This window comes from Styela clava, chromosome 5, assembly GCF_964204865.1.
Source record: "Styela clava chromosome 5, kaStyClav1.hap1.2, whole genome shotgun sequence".
Classification (NCBI taxonomy): Eukaryota; Metazoa; Chordata; class Ascidiacea; order Stolidobranchia; family Styelidae; genus Styela; species Styela clava.
Window position 1 is genome coordinate 13,884,770 of NC_135254.1, and position 14,713 is coordinate 13,899,482.

The 14,713-nt window shown below is 34.3% G+C and overlaps 1 protein-coding gene across 2 annotated transcripts; it reads right to left on the minus strand.

The window, feature by feature from the left end:
• Nucleotides 1-317: 317 nt before the first annotated feature.
• On the minus strand, nt 318-14,505 carry LOC120344125 (uncharacterized). Of its 2 annotated transcripts, XM_078112846.1 has the most exons (17): nt 14,006-14,505; nt 13,702-13,877; nt 11,071-11,183; nt 10,877-10,974; nt 10,397-10,526; nt 10,035-10,116; nt 9,764-9,927; nt 9,474-9,534; nt 8,930-9,388; nt 5,937-6,236; nt 4,351-4,760; nt 3,547-4,151; nt 3,193-3,333; nt 2,908-3,036; nt 2,618-2,676; nt 2,211-2,374; nt 318-1,787 (listed from the first exon to the last, which is right to left on the minus strand). In XM_078112846.1, the coding sequence occupies exons 1-17, from the start codon at nt 14,488-14,490 to the stop codon at nt 1,533-1,535; spliced, it is 3,831 nt and encodes a 1,276-aa protein (XP_077968972.1). In that variant the 5' UTR covers nt 14,491-14,505; the 3' UTR covers nt 318-1,532. The 2 variants fall into 2 exon arrangements, with proteins under 2 accessions (XP_077968972.1, XP_039269144.2); XM_039413210.2 differs by lacking the exons at nt 13,702-13,877; nt 14,006-14,505 and adding an exon at nt 11,788-11,905.
• Nucleotides 14,506-14,713: the final 208 nt, after the last annotated feature.

Below are 14,713 nucleotides of genomic sequence, written 5' to 3' on the forward strand. Positions count from 1 at the left end.
AATGCCCCTCTTTACAACAAAGCTACCGGCATTTCATAGAGAGTAAATTTAAGTCGAAGCGATGGGAGTTATTGGTGTGTTCATCCTTTGGAGTTGTGTGACCGGTCTGCTATCTGTACCACAAAGTAACTTGAAATGGAATTTCTTCATGAAATAAAGGCTAATTTACAATCCTCTATTAGTGCCATTCTCTCACAGTATATAATCTTTCATAACTTTGAACAATCAGTGAAATCAGTATTAGACTACGCTTACGAAGAGGACGCTGAGATTATGCTGCTAGTCTGCGAATGTAGTTCAATTTATCACAAAACGAACAATGTAAGGGTTGTTTTATTTATATAAATAAGTTTTTGGAACGAAATTTAAATAAAATATCTGAAAATGGAGAAAATACAAAGTAAATAATATAATAAACAAAAATAAAGCAAAAAAGTTGCGATGATAATCGGCAGTGATATGTGTTAAATCGTCAAAAATATCAGTCGCTGGTAAAACGTCATGATGGTATTGTTACGTCATCGATCATGGGTCATATAACAAATAATTTCACACAGACCTCCCGATGCGATAAATGAGTTTCGAGTAATGCAAATGGAAATATTGATAACATATAAACGCAATGTTGGACAAAAGCACGAATGACCATATGTGAGGTGAATAAGAAACAATTCTAGCAAGGATTTTCATGCTTGATTTCAAATAATAATTATTTTTAAAAAAATTTGAACTGGTCAATATAATATAACATATGAATTGAACAGTAATCGATCAATTTTGATGATTTCCGAAAACAATTTGCCGCTCTACGAGTTGTAAAAACAATGTAAATTGAGCACGGAATTTTTTGCTTGCGATAAATAATTTTTAGTCACTTTTATAAATGTGCGGTTTCGATTTTCATGTCGACGGACGAAAAGTTTTAAAACACGCAACCGTGCGAAATATTTGAGTTTTGATTTTATGCAGCAATTTTGCATTTTTGAAAAATTGCAGGAATTCAAATTCGAATGAATCGAGTATGGTACAATATTATCTTCCTAAATTGGTGAAATTTCACATAAATTTCAATTCCACGCACGACTGAGTAATGCGTCTTCCTTTTACACACAAATGAGATTTTGATCCCATCCTGAATTGTTTAGCATGACTGTTTGGAGACAAAAATAATAATAAAACACAGTGGACAGCTATGCAAGAAAAATATATAAATAAAAATGTCAGAAGTGGCCAGATTTGGCAAAACACCTTGGCCTATACAATTCGATGAGGTTGCGAAAATTGCATTTAACAAAAGATGCAATTTTGCAAAATTGCTACTTCAGATTCCTGCCCGGTAGTCATTCAAAAGCAGTTTGGCAAGCATATTTAAAATAGTTTTGCTGACAGTTTTGATCATACCTCACTGACTCTTACACAAATACATGTGTAGCAGCCTTTACTGCTTTGTCTTGCAGTTACTTCCGGCAACATACTTTCTCAGCAATGTTCTTGACCATGTCTCTGTCATGGTATTTAGTGGAAAGCGTCATTTAACGTGACGGTTTCTTCTTTTTTGATCCATTCATAAAACCGATTTTTAGCGTATTCATACGATTTTCAAAGACGTTTTTGTCGCTCGAAATAAGGGGCTGTAGCTTTGAAAATTTTTCCGAAGCGAGAAATCTACGGAATGAATCGCATTTCATTAAGCTGTAAATACAGTTTTGTGGTTCAACGAACGTTTCTTTATCCGGATTTTTCAGCCTTTCCTCTGTTCTAGCCCGAGTTTCAAAATCAATGTTGATCTGAATATAAAGGGAATTTTGTTAGGATAATTAAAATTTATATCAAAAAGCATAAATTTGTGCAGATTATATATATATATATATATATATATATTAGAATGTAATTATAATGCAGGCAAAAGAATCGATTTTGAATTAAAACCAATACCAGTCGCCAAATAACATTTTTAAACGTCAAATTAGAAAATTTAATTCATAAGTAATTTGTTTCATCGACGGCTGATATAAACTATAAATACACTGATGTATTTGAATACCACTTACGCATAATGACTTGTACTATTCGAAATTATATATATACCATAAAGGGAAATTATGCATTCAATTCCAATATACCATATTCCAATCTTTTTTTTACAAACTCTTAAGTGATAATCAGTGATTCGGGAAGTGTTCCCGTATTAAAAAAATAATTCATCATACCTCTCTTGGAGCAGATCTGGCGAGATATTGGGAAAAAATTTTAAACGCCATTTTCATTTGCTTTGATGACTTCATTGTTTTGTATGCTTCACAATCTAGCCAGAAATCTAAATTCTCCTCACTGTATTCTGATTTTAGGTAGTCACGAAAAGCCTGCATTGCAACTGAAAAGTGAATATAAATATTTTAATACTTTTAAAATTAGAATTTGTTTGTGAATTGTCTTGTTGGTTGTTACAATGCGGCTTACTGCTGGTTGTATACTCCACCCTTTGTAGTGAACACTTGAAAATCAATATCCACTTGTGATATATGTTGAGTTAAATGATGTTTTTAGAAATAAGCCAAATACATTCAAATCGAAAATTATTATTATGAAGTGTATAAAAATTTCAAATCATACATACCTTTATTTTTCATCATTTCTTCTAAGGTCATATCAGCGGGTTTCGCATTTTCGTCCATTCTGGAAAGGAATTTATAATTTCAATTTAAAAAAGGGAATATGTATATAAATGAAGCATGAACATTGGCAAATTTCCTTCGCTTATTAGTAACATTTTTAATTGATCTGTTGCTGAAAATTAGCTTTACGTGTCGATTTATCTCACTAAAACAGCAACTTGCTGTTTTAGTGAAATGAATGTATGTAAGATTATTTTTTTTGTTCATAGAAGTTAACAAAGTAAATGCTTACATCGATCGTTTAGATTGGCGAAATGATCTTTTTGACATTGATCTTCTTCCACTTGTAAAAGAATTTCTTCTCAGTACAACATCACCAGTTTCATCTGAATCAGCTCTCTTTTCTCTATTGACTGATAATCTAAATAAAAAAATAAAGTTTAAAAATAATTGTAACCAAAACTAACCCAAACCTATAAAAACATTTCAATACAATTACAGTCACAACGCTTAATTTGACATAAATACATCAATAGGTTATTGGATTGATAAAAATCTTCAATGAGCTATAACTTACGTGTCATTCCGTGAGAAAGATCTCGATCTTCGCGACAACGTTGACGAAGGTCTTCCAGAAATGCTGGCACTCCTGTGTCCAAACGGGGAAGAGTCTCTGCTTTCTGGTGACTTCCTCTGGAACCAAGTCATAAGAGTTCCCCTGTATAATAAATGTTTCTTTATAAACACCCATATTATATGTACTATACATATAAATAGATTCATGTTCAATTGAATAGAAAAACAAAGGTACCGAAACAGCAGTCAAGTTCCCAATTTATGTAAATCGGAAAAGATATTTGGTCTTTGAATTGCAATATAATGGCATGAAAAGATACAATTCCATAAAAGATAGCAAGTTATAAATACTCACAATGCATTACTTTTCCTATTGACTTCTTCTGAATCGTCATTGGTATAGTTTTTCGATGAATTATCTCTCAGTGAATAAATATCAGCTGATTTACATTCCATATTTCTTCTCGTGATATGAACATAACTTCCGGCTTCGTCTCCCAACTTTCTCGATCTCGGTAGTCGATTCAATGTCATTGAAGTAGGTGAGACATTTGCGGCCTCCATATGCATACGAGTTGATTCTTCATTCGCCGAATTTGAACGATGTTTTCTTGGAGATTCTATTTCAATTGCGATTTCAGTTATTAAGTTTTTACTATCTTCATCACTAGACGATGAAATTTTCGTTTTGAAAAACTTATTCTTTCTCATTTTGCGGAAACGTTCCATTGCTGATTTTTCCCGTCGAATGCGATAACTTCGTTCCGAACACAAACTTTGGGATGAGCCAAATATTGGTTGAGATTTTGAAAAGAAATTTGCGGTATCTTGAGGAGTAATGAAAGGAATTTTCTGGCAACAGGGAGACGATTTCTCCAATAGAGGAATAAGATCAGCGGCGACGTCGTCAAATGAGGTTGATTTAATCTTGTTTGAAAAGGTTGCATCCATGAATGACTTCTGTAAACATAAAATGATAATCAGAATGATAAAGACATTTCAAATCCAATGAAACAATGAAATCGGACGGTCACAATTACATTTATCGCTTTTCACTTACCAAAATATTTCATTGAAAGGAATAGTATACAATCCGTTTTTACTATATTTAGTTTTAATTTTAGAACAATCTGCCAAAAATATTGTGTATTATACATACCTCTGCATTTCCTCTGAATGGTTGTAGAAGAGCGATCAGGAACGATGGTCGTCTTCGTTTTTTGGGCATTGTGTCGTCACCATGGGGTGCACGTGACACATCGTTCAATGTTAAAAGTTCAACTTGGGTTTTGAGTGTATCCAAGTTATCAAGATGATCACACTTTTCCAGCATGGTGTGTGTGGAATGAAGTATAGTCGGAGGAGGTGAGAAAACGGGAGCCATCTCGTTCGAATTTTTCTGAACTTTAAATAATTCAACAACTTCGTCTTCGTCAAATTCGGGTTCACTATAGTAACCTCGGTCCTCGTCGACCTTGGTAGATATTCTCTTCCACCTGCGCGTTTCGATATTATTGTTGTTTTCAGTTTCCAAGTCAGTGTTTGATAGGTTGAGATCTTCTCTTTCGTCTTCAAAAAATCAATAAAACAAATAAATTGAGTTTTCAGCTAGAAATCTATATGGTAATAATGAGAGATACTGTTCTATTTGCGCAACGTTTTTTGGCTTCCTTCCGGGTTAAGCTAAAAAAGACCAGCCACTTTCCCTTGCTGCAAGTACTAGTATTGGCAATTGAATCGGTTCAATATTTAAATATAGCAAGATCAAGGCGCTAATATTATTTTTTTTATTCCACCTAGTTATATTTGCATTGCGGTGTTACAGTAAATGTTATTTTGATGTATAAACGAATACAAATGAATGTAAACAATGAAAATTATCGAGTGAGGCAGATAAATACCCCGATCAAAAGACAAATCGCGCGTGAATATAAGTTTTAGAAAGTGCGTCGTTAGTAATGGGCAGTTTTTTGGAATAGAATGCGTGTTCCATTTTCGCACACGTATCTTATCAATTAAAAATTTTCATTCCAGACTTATTGATGTTCAATTCAAAGTGGCAATTATATATTAAATTGTTAATTGTTATAATAACTAAAACAAGCAGTATTTGGAATGTGACGTAACGCAAGAATGCTTCATGATTCAGTAAATATAAGTAGTGGTCGTTGATTGACTCAAAACTTCCATATATTGTTATGTTTTATAACCATGGCCGATTCCAGAGGGGAAATTAATCTCACATACCTTATTATGAGAATTCGGTTCCACGTAACTACGGAAATAGGATGACGCCATACTTAACGCTCATAAAACCCGATCTAACCTCTGAAATTTTTTTATTGTGTGTCGATGACGCGTCTATTAACTACCATTTACCTTCAACGCGAGACCAAATATGTATAAGTAATATTTTGATACCCTTTATGATTTAACGTATATCTTCATGTAAGTAATTCATTAATTCCCCGCAATAATTGTTTTGGTTAATGACGCGTACTAGTCTACGTCTGTCCGATCAATATAGGCTTGAAAATATAGCCGGACATCATTTAAATTGAAACCAAATTTCATGGACATTATGATGTTAGTTGCTAATTGATAAAATGATTATATCGACTGGAGATTTATTTGCATAACTTTCTGTCATCGAAAATACACTAGTAATAAAACAAATCCCAATATTTGAAACTTTTTTTCAATTTACCAAAAATGGAAAATTCTCATTCAAAAAATATAACGTACCATCTGTAGTGTTTGCTGCCTTTTGTGACTCCAAATAAGCCGCCATTCTTAGATGTTGCTTTTTTGCTCGAACTCTTCCCGTTCTAGACAAGGTGAGTCCATGTTCCAACATTGCAGAATCAAATTCCAAAGTAGCGGGATCAACATACATCATGTCCGACTGAATTGCAGGCATATTATCGCTTTGACTCGAATCTTTTTTTCTTGGAATGCTCAGATATTCAGAAACATTACCAATAATTTTTTCTGTTTTGCAATTTACAGGTTCAAGTTGGGTAACAGTTTTCAACGTTTTTAAATCTGTGAAATTGAAAATAATTATTAGAGATTGTGCATACTACTGCCAGCAAAGATGAAAAGCTGGCGTCAAAATTGCATATGAGTGTATATGCGTCAATAGAGCGAAACATCACAATTGAATATTCCCAATCGAACAATTAATAGGCATTATGTTCATTTCCGCCTATTATTCACCAAAACCAAGACAGAAACGTAAAAACATCTTCAATCGGGTTGACACAAAATTAATCGTGAATCCGTTATGCTTTACAATATATTGAAAATGTCATCTAGATATCTCTAAACCCAGTTCATTCTATCATATTAGTTCTTCAGTTTAGAGGTATAACATATTAAATTCCTTTTTTTCCACCTTTGCAACTAATGTGTATATATCTAAAACCATGCAAATCACGGTATGCCATTTGGGATGTCTTTAACTGGTTCTTATTTCAATAAACTATACATGAATCGACATTTCATAATAGCCCTGTAATCAACCTTTCTTCGAAATATTTAGCATAATCGATTTCTTAAACGTGAAATTAAAGCATGCAACATGCTGTTTAATACTATCCTAATTTTTTCTGGTGAAGACTTTTTTGGTTAGATATTTAAAAATACATTCAACAGCATTGCTCCGAACAATACCCCGACTCAATCTATTGGTCTGAATCTGAACCGATACTACAATTGAATAGCGTTTGCCACAATCCTTACTCAACAATCCAGTGATAAGTCAATACAATCGCATGCAATTGGGTCATTGCAGTACCTTGAATCGTCTTGAATGTTGCAAATGTACCCTCGACCTTCCTCTTTTAGTTCTATACAATGAATGAGTTGCCTTTTCGATAAAAATAGCCAACGTATGTCAATTCAATCACTTCACGAAGCCTTCATCGCAACTAAAACAATACGAAGCCATTCGCTATATTTTGTGCGTCATCAAGACACGACACCGTCAACTATATGGTTTACACAATTTTCCGTTCAGGAAATTACTTTACTACCAAACATAGTCGACTCTACCTTTACAATGTTCCTAGCGGTCGTTTTATGGAAGCCTCGTGCATAAATTGAGTCCTATGTCGTTATTTAGCCTTAGGAGAAACCCATATCCAAATATTATTGTTATAAAAAGACTAATTTTAGATTACACCAGGGAGCCCAGCAAATAATTTATCGTATTTTATCGCAACAGCAAACACCGCTAAGCCGCTTATATAATAAGGGAAAATTACCAGAACGCAACGCAACGATATTAATAATTAAACGCGGAAATAACCCATTATGGTATATCATATTTTGCCAAACAGAACTATATTAAGCGTAAATTGGAGAGAGTTGTCTGATGTGGTTACCCCCCTGATTAAAATATTGGTAGTAAAGAAAAAAGCATACGGTGCTATATTTGTGTTTCTTGTCTAAAGCCTTTGTCGGAGCGTGGGCGTGAAACACTCTATAAACTAATTATATGGTGAAGTTTATTGCTATATAAACAATTCAGCATTCGTTTACCTCACAAGAGAATTCCTACTGATTATCTCCCAACAGAAAGCTCAAATCTGAAGTAGTTTTTTTTCTGGACCTAACTATCAAGAGCTCATCTGTGTAATAGCTCACTATATATATTTACACTGGCATCACCTATCTTAAGTACTAGCAGTATGTAATTAACATTGCGAAATTGTATACGTAATTGTTATTCTTAAGATTTCCTGTTTAAAAGTTTATCTGTCGCTAATCCATAAATTGCAATCACTTTTGGGCAAATCACAGTATTGATACAGTAATACCACAATACGGTACAATATCTGATACCCAAAATCAGAAACATGCAATCATTGCGAAATGAGTAACTTTTCCGATACTACCGGTTCACTTTTTTTCTAAATACAATTCCATATTGAACAAAACTAAAAAGATGTTTTTCACTATTTTTGATAATCTGATTAAAAACTACACTTATATTATTTCGTTTCCTAAAAACTAATGCTTGCTGGAAACTATGTTTCGTACATGCGTCCGACAGTCGAGCTTTCTTTCGTGTAAAAATATAAGCGCTTTGATTTTGAACACTCGAGAAATGCTAATTAAACTAATTTCCGATTGAAATGCCGGCGGCCGTTTTTCGGTTAATTTACTATAAATGCGCGCTGTATTTTTTCACAGAATAAGCCCGGGATCAATAAGAGATATCTAATTAATCAATAGAAAAATCAAACGAATGATAGGCTGGTCTGATATATCACAATTCGTGTTAGCTATGATGTATTACGGGATCCGGGCTTGTCTAAAAATAGATCGACCTAAAGTCGAACTGGCGCGTATTCAAATACGAATTCGAAACGTGAAATGCGTACATACTGCACCCATACATTTTCAAAATTGTTAGGATTTACAAATATGTTTTGAATCGTTATTGGCTAGCGGGGGAAATACGGGGGACATTTCACATATTCCCAAAAGGGAACGTGTACGATAAACTCAATATAGGAACGCAATCCAAGTATTTTTCTGGTCTATTTTATTTTTGTTACCAAACTGCTGCGAATCGAGTTCGTTTTTGCATTCGAGCCTTCGCGGGTCAAATCGAGTCTTGAAATTTAAATATTCCCCTACAATATTTGTAATATATGGTTTGTAATCAAATGTTAGTAGATATACACGGGCATTATGGTTTATTATCCAAAAACAATAAACTCGCTCACCCTGTGTTGACGTACCGCTGACGTCATCTTGACTGGAAATTGATATTGGACGAAAATTGCTGGACGAAGATTGGCATTCGAGTTCATCGGAGTATAGAATTCGAAAGGTGCTGTTGTTACTTTCTGCTTGTTGGCCTCTAGGTTTGAGTTTCAGTTCTGATTGGCGTTTAGAAATTATTCTCGCTGATTTTGTACGGTGAGATCTGACAAAAGCGGGACCCATTACAAAATTTGGTGAATTTGACAGGTCTCTAGCGCCTCCTCGTTTGGGTGTCCGGCTCTGGTGTGATGGGCGAGAAACGGGGACGATAGAATTTTCCCTCTTCCTGTTTCTCTCGTTTCTCCCAGTTTCTGAAAGATATCTACGTAAAGCTGGACTGTTTCTTGTACGAATCTCTTTCTTGCGACGTACAACTTTTACGTCTCGTTGTTGGCTCCTCACGTTTTCGTTTTCTTGGCCTAGAAATTTGACAAATAGATTTTTGACGTCACTATGAAAACCTGTTTGAATTTGAAGTATTAATTTATCAAGTACGTCACATACCTGTCACTCTCCTGAGCGGTCTTTTTGTTTCTTTAGGTGAACCATCAAAATTGAAAAGATTCTGACGAAATAAAAGATTACCTCGTGAACTAGCGTCGTAATTAGGCTAATTATTCAATCCATTATTGCAAATTATATTTAAATGATATTAATTACTATAAATTTGTTATCTAACGATCATTATGCTTTCGTCCATGCTGGACCACAAAAACTACCCCAAAAGTATGTATCGGTCATTAGACATTACTTTGAAAATGCCTGTTTTATAGATATTATGATGACATTCGTACCTTGTAATAAGCATCAATAGCGTTGTCATTCGCTCTCGCATTGAGCTGATGTTCTGCCAGAGGCCGCAGTTTTGAACAGAGAGTTGATTTGCTTCTTGTCATATTGACGCCATGTCTGTGTTTTAAATCTCTTTTGTGAGCTTTCTGGATACCTTGATTTGTATCTAAAAATTAAATTGTGAAATTAAAAAACTAAATTTATAAGAATGAGCATTAAACAACAAGCTGTAAATCAAATTTTCAAGCCTCGAAAAAGAGATATGTTACATACTATTTTCTGGCATCGTCCTTGCTGCCAAATGTTTTCTTCTACCTAGAATTTCACCCAGTAATTGATACCATCCATGTATAACCTGGGATAGGAAAAGATTACAACTTTATATGATTAACAAAACAAAATGTTATTGTGAGTATACTGGCAATACATTCATTACTTTAATATGTTATAATAAAAGAATATCATAGTGTCATTTTCTCTGACAATAGAAAAATAAATATTTCTTGACTTTTCACATTTCAAAAATCAATTTGTCATCTTCAATTACAATTGTCGACTTATTCAGAAATGACTGACAGACTGAATGAAGATAGAGTGAACGTACTTGAATAAAACGTGAATAAAAGGACCATTACCTTCTGCTGAAATTTCAACTTTCTGACGCTGAAACTCATACAACCAATGAATTCGGAGTTCTCTCTGTGTTCGAATCGTTGCCATGCTGAAATCAGTAGTCGCCTACTTGTGGTTTCATTTGGTAGTTGACTATAAAAAGAAATTGAGAAATCAGTTTCAGGTCAAATTATTCAACTTTTGTTGCAAATTTTGAGTTGGGATCTTCCCAAATACACAGTAACATAAAATATCTTGATCCTAATATTAGTTGATACAAATATTCATATTCTTGGACTGTTTTTAGTGCGTAGCATATTGACACAGTATAGGTTAGTCAGAGACATAATACCACAAAAACGCAGAGAGCGCGACCCACGAAACCAAAATTCTGTTTACATAGATAGACTTGTCGTCTGAGCAAACACATTGAATAATTATTTTCTTCATATTTATCAAATCTCGATATTTAAAAGAAGCTCGGCTATCACAAATATACTTACAAAGTAAAAGTCTCATGGAAATTTACAGTATGTCCAGTGATCTTGTTTACGGTAGTTTTGTATCTCTCATTTTCGTATGCATCAGGAGACAGAGAAAGCTGTAAGAACAATGAATAAGAAATTCGGGACAATGAAAATTTCAGATTTGGAATACTTAAAATTATCAAAAGTTATGCTGATGAATTTACACTCACCCTTATATAAACCGATCTTCCTTGTCTGTTGGATATCGGCTCCAATCCTTTCAATTCCAAAACTGTAACCGTAAGACGGCGCTCGCTTCCACATATCACAAGTTTGAGTTGACCTAAATGCACATTACAAACATCTACATGAATATCGATCATTGTTATGAAATTGCAAATTAAATGTTTGCACAATGCGAACGAGGTATTTATACGGACATATTTTTTTTCTTCAAAAAGTACGGTTCCGGGGCTCAGACAAGTCTGAAACACCTGCTATTATAATGCAGTCCTATTCGACGGGCCACGGAAAACAGACGTATTTCGTGTAAGTCGTTTGTTTGATAACAATTGCCACTAATTAAAGCTAATTACGCTGAATTAGAAAACTTGCCACACGAACCAGCCGTTCATAGAAAAGTTACATTTTGTTAATTCCTTATGCATGTATCTATAGATGCGTGAGCAAATTACCACTTTGTTCGGAACACCGCTAAACTCAAACGCTAGCCAGTTTTCTAGCCTAGCGCATTTTTTCTTCTAATTTTCATGAGATGTTTTGTAGTCTCAGTATGTAACAGTTTACAGAAGTAACAGTCAAAATGTTTATCGCATTATTACTAGAGTAATATATCAGGAAACGACAATGAAATATCTGTACATAAATATCTTTAATTAAACAAAATTTTAACCTGGATACAAAATATGTTATTTTCATATTCTTACCTAGCATCATAACGTTCGAGGCCTTGTTACATTAGTTATTATAATTGCATTACATATTATGTATACATAATCATATATATAACTACAAAGATAACCACTTTCTGATACAAACAAAGAGAACAATTACATTTTTTGTCAACTTTCCTCGTGTGGCGTTTATTGTACATGAAAATAGAGACTTATTAGGAGACAATTTTTTATAAAAGTTTCAAATACTAAGTTAAGGTAAAATTTTAAACTTATGTTACTCTGTTACAACGAACTCTACCCAACAACAGTTGCCTCAAATAATAACAACATTGTTGAAACGACTCATTTGAAGTTACTTATGGAGTAGGCTCTTACTGAAGCTAAAGTGTATTACTGAAACACATGTGCCTAAGCAAGGGATGCGGCTCAGACACAAGTTTTATGTATGATCTTGAGTTGGCCTGACGACCTATGTCACTCTAAAACGAACAAGTAAAGGGTTGTACTTCTCGGCGACGTTTAAAACGGAAAGTACTCGAGGACGCTATTAAAGTAGCTGACGACGATGATAACAATTGTTTACTTTATGGATTTTCGAGATAGTCTCACGAACAGGCTCGAAGCAAATTCAACTCAGCCATAACCATAGGCTTTACGGCTACTTTAGTATTTCCTGCCCCTAAACATTATTTCAAATCTTTCCTGAACTCATGAAACTGAACTCTGCACTCATAGCCGAAACCCGATGTAATTTTTACCCAAACTGAGATAACATGGTAGAATATTCCCCCGGCTTATTACGACAATGTCGGTTCAGCTCTGAGACAGTATAACTTGTGCAAGACACTGGTACGCCTAAAATGTTATTAATACAACGAAATGTTTATTGCCAACCTCAAAGTTCTAAATATTTGTTCATAACTACAGATTTTTCCATCTAAAAATTTTGATTACGCATTATTAACGATAGTGGATTGGGTTTACGGGGCTAATTAAACTGTCGTGAATAACTAAGTTTTCACCTCTAACTGTGATAAAGTATTTAAACTATGTCATTAGGCAGGAAGCAACATTGCACAATATGTTAAATTAACCATGAATCCTTAAATCCTAACTATAACAATAACTTTTCCAGAATGGGATTAGGTAACCAGGTCTATTCTCTACAGGGATGCATATTAATCTCCATTAATTCGCGTTGCTAATCGTCCACTTTTTATTTATTTGAATAAAATCAGTGTTTACATGCGGATATCTTAATAAGGTCGTCATGAACAATCACAGAACGACTTTGTTAATCGTCGCCTTCGCAGAATAATGACTTTATGTGATGTGTCACGTAAACAGTTTCTAGTTTATACATATTCAAGTCGAAATGTGGCAACCATTTATACGCAAAATATCAATCTATCAAGCATCATATTAGTACCGTGTAGTAAAGCGATTTGTTTCGAAGAAAACTATAACCGATTTGACGGCATTGTTCAATCAAATGAAAACATACTAACTATTCACGTTGTTTGAAACATGAATCAGGTTCTTTCCTATCCACCACAGTGCGTCATACATACAGTCTTGCTTTTCAACAACTAGATTTTTCGTTAGCCTGTCGAACTCACTTTCCAGGAATAATTAATATAATATTTTAATTGCAATAATTTACGATGACCGCAACACAGAATTTCGTAATCATATTACTTTTTATTAAATAATATCTCATCAAACGGTTCCCTAATGAGTGGTTTGGATAAACGATCCATTAAGATGTCATTTGAGAGAGGATCGGAAAGACTCAGTTGAAACATTAGTGAAAATAAAAACTGATGGACTATCAAGCCCGGCCATTTATAAGTAATAATAACTATACGCTGGTTATCCACAGCCAAGCTGTGCTTGGGTAACACTGACAATGAAAATATAAAAAAGACAGGTGACCTCTCTTACCTCGCTTTGAAAAAGTTCCTTCAGAGTGACAGCTGTCAGTCGGACTGTTTGAGCAATGCCCGGAATCGATTTGCTGCGTAACTCGACTCGGGGGCGAAGGGTGGATTGACGTGTAAATGTGGTTTTCTGTACTTGAAGGGGAATCCGAAAAAACGTCATCGTCTTCAATTTTCAATCTAGAGAATTAGAACATTATATACATTTATTTATATGTAAATATTGGTAATTTTACTCTTTTACTAAATAATTTAGATTTACTTTCGAATATATTTATAAGAAATCTTCAAAAATCGTAAAATGTTACCTTTGAAGCCTTTTTGATGCGATGCTCTTTCTTGCTAGTCGCTTACTGATCCTTGTCGATTTCCTTGTTACGTATGATCCGGGCGAAGACGAAGTATTGGTTGACGACGAATAACTTCTGTTGTACAATAATCTACACCAAGCTAACGATTCGTTTTCTGATTGATTTTCAACTTCCATAGTTGTTCTTAACGGCCCTACGTCACCGAAGATTGAATTTCTCTGAATTGATGCGCTGTCGGAATCCCGTATGTTTAAATACTGCAACGAGAGCGACGTCATTGCGTCGCCTGCGTCACTGTCGTTTCTCTCCCGCGACGCAAAACAATGGAACTCAGAATCAACTTCGACGGGTAGGGAGTTGTCTATTACTGAATTTATAGACGGAGTCTGTGGGTCATCAACCGTAGTTCTCTCATGTAATTGAATTTGTCTTCGTATTCCTCGTCTGCTGAAGTCGTATAATTTGTTTATAACTTTACTCATATTGTTTATAAATAATACTAAAAACAGGAACATCGTTCGGTTTTACAAAAAGCATCTTTCATTAAGGTTTTTATTTGAAATAGAAAGAAAAATATATCATTACACATCCAGTCTCATCGGCTTAAACTTCTGAACAACACTGAAATGCGAGACACATGTTGTACTTTTCTTTATAAAAGCTTTCCAAAACTTTAAAATTAAAATCGTATTATAATATGGTAAG

Excerpts from the sequence above, each read along its gene's own strand:
- LOC120344125 (XM_078112846.1), bottom strand. The coding sequence starts at position 14,490 with ATGAGTAAAGTTATAAACAAATTATACGACTTCAGCAGACGAGGAATA. Across the intron at positions 11,184-13,701 it reads AGGAACTTTTTCAAAGCGAG|GTCAACTCAAACTTGTGATA; the intron begins GTAAGAGAGGTC and ends ATGTGCATTTAG. Across the intron at positions 4,761-5,936 it reads GGCAGCAAACACTACAGATG|ACGAAAGAGAAGATCTCAAC; the intron begins GTACGTTATATT and ends GATTTTTTGAAG.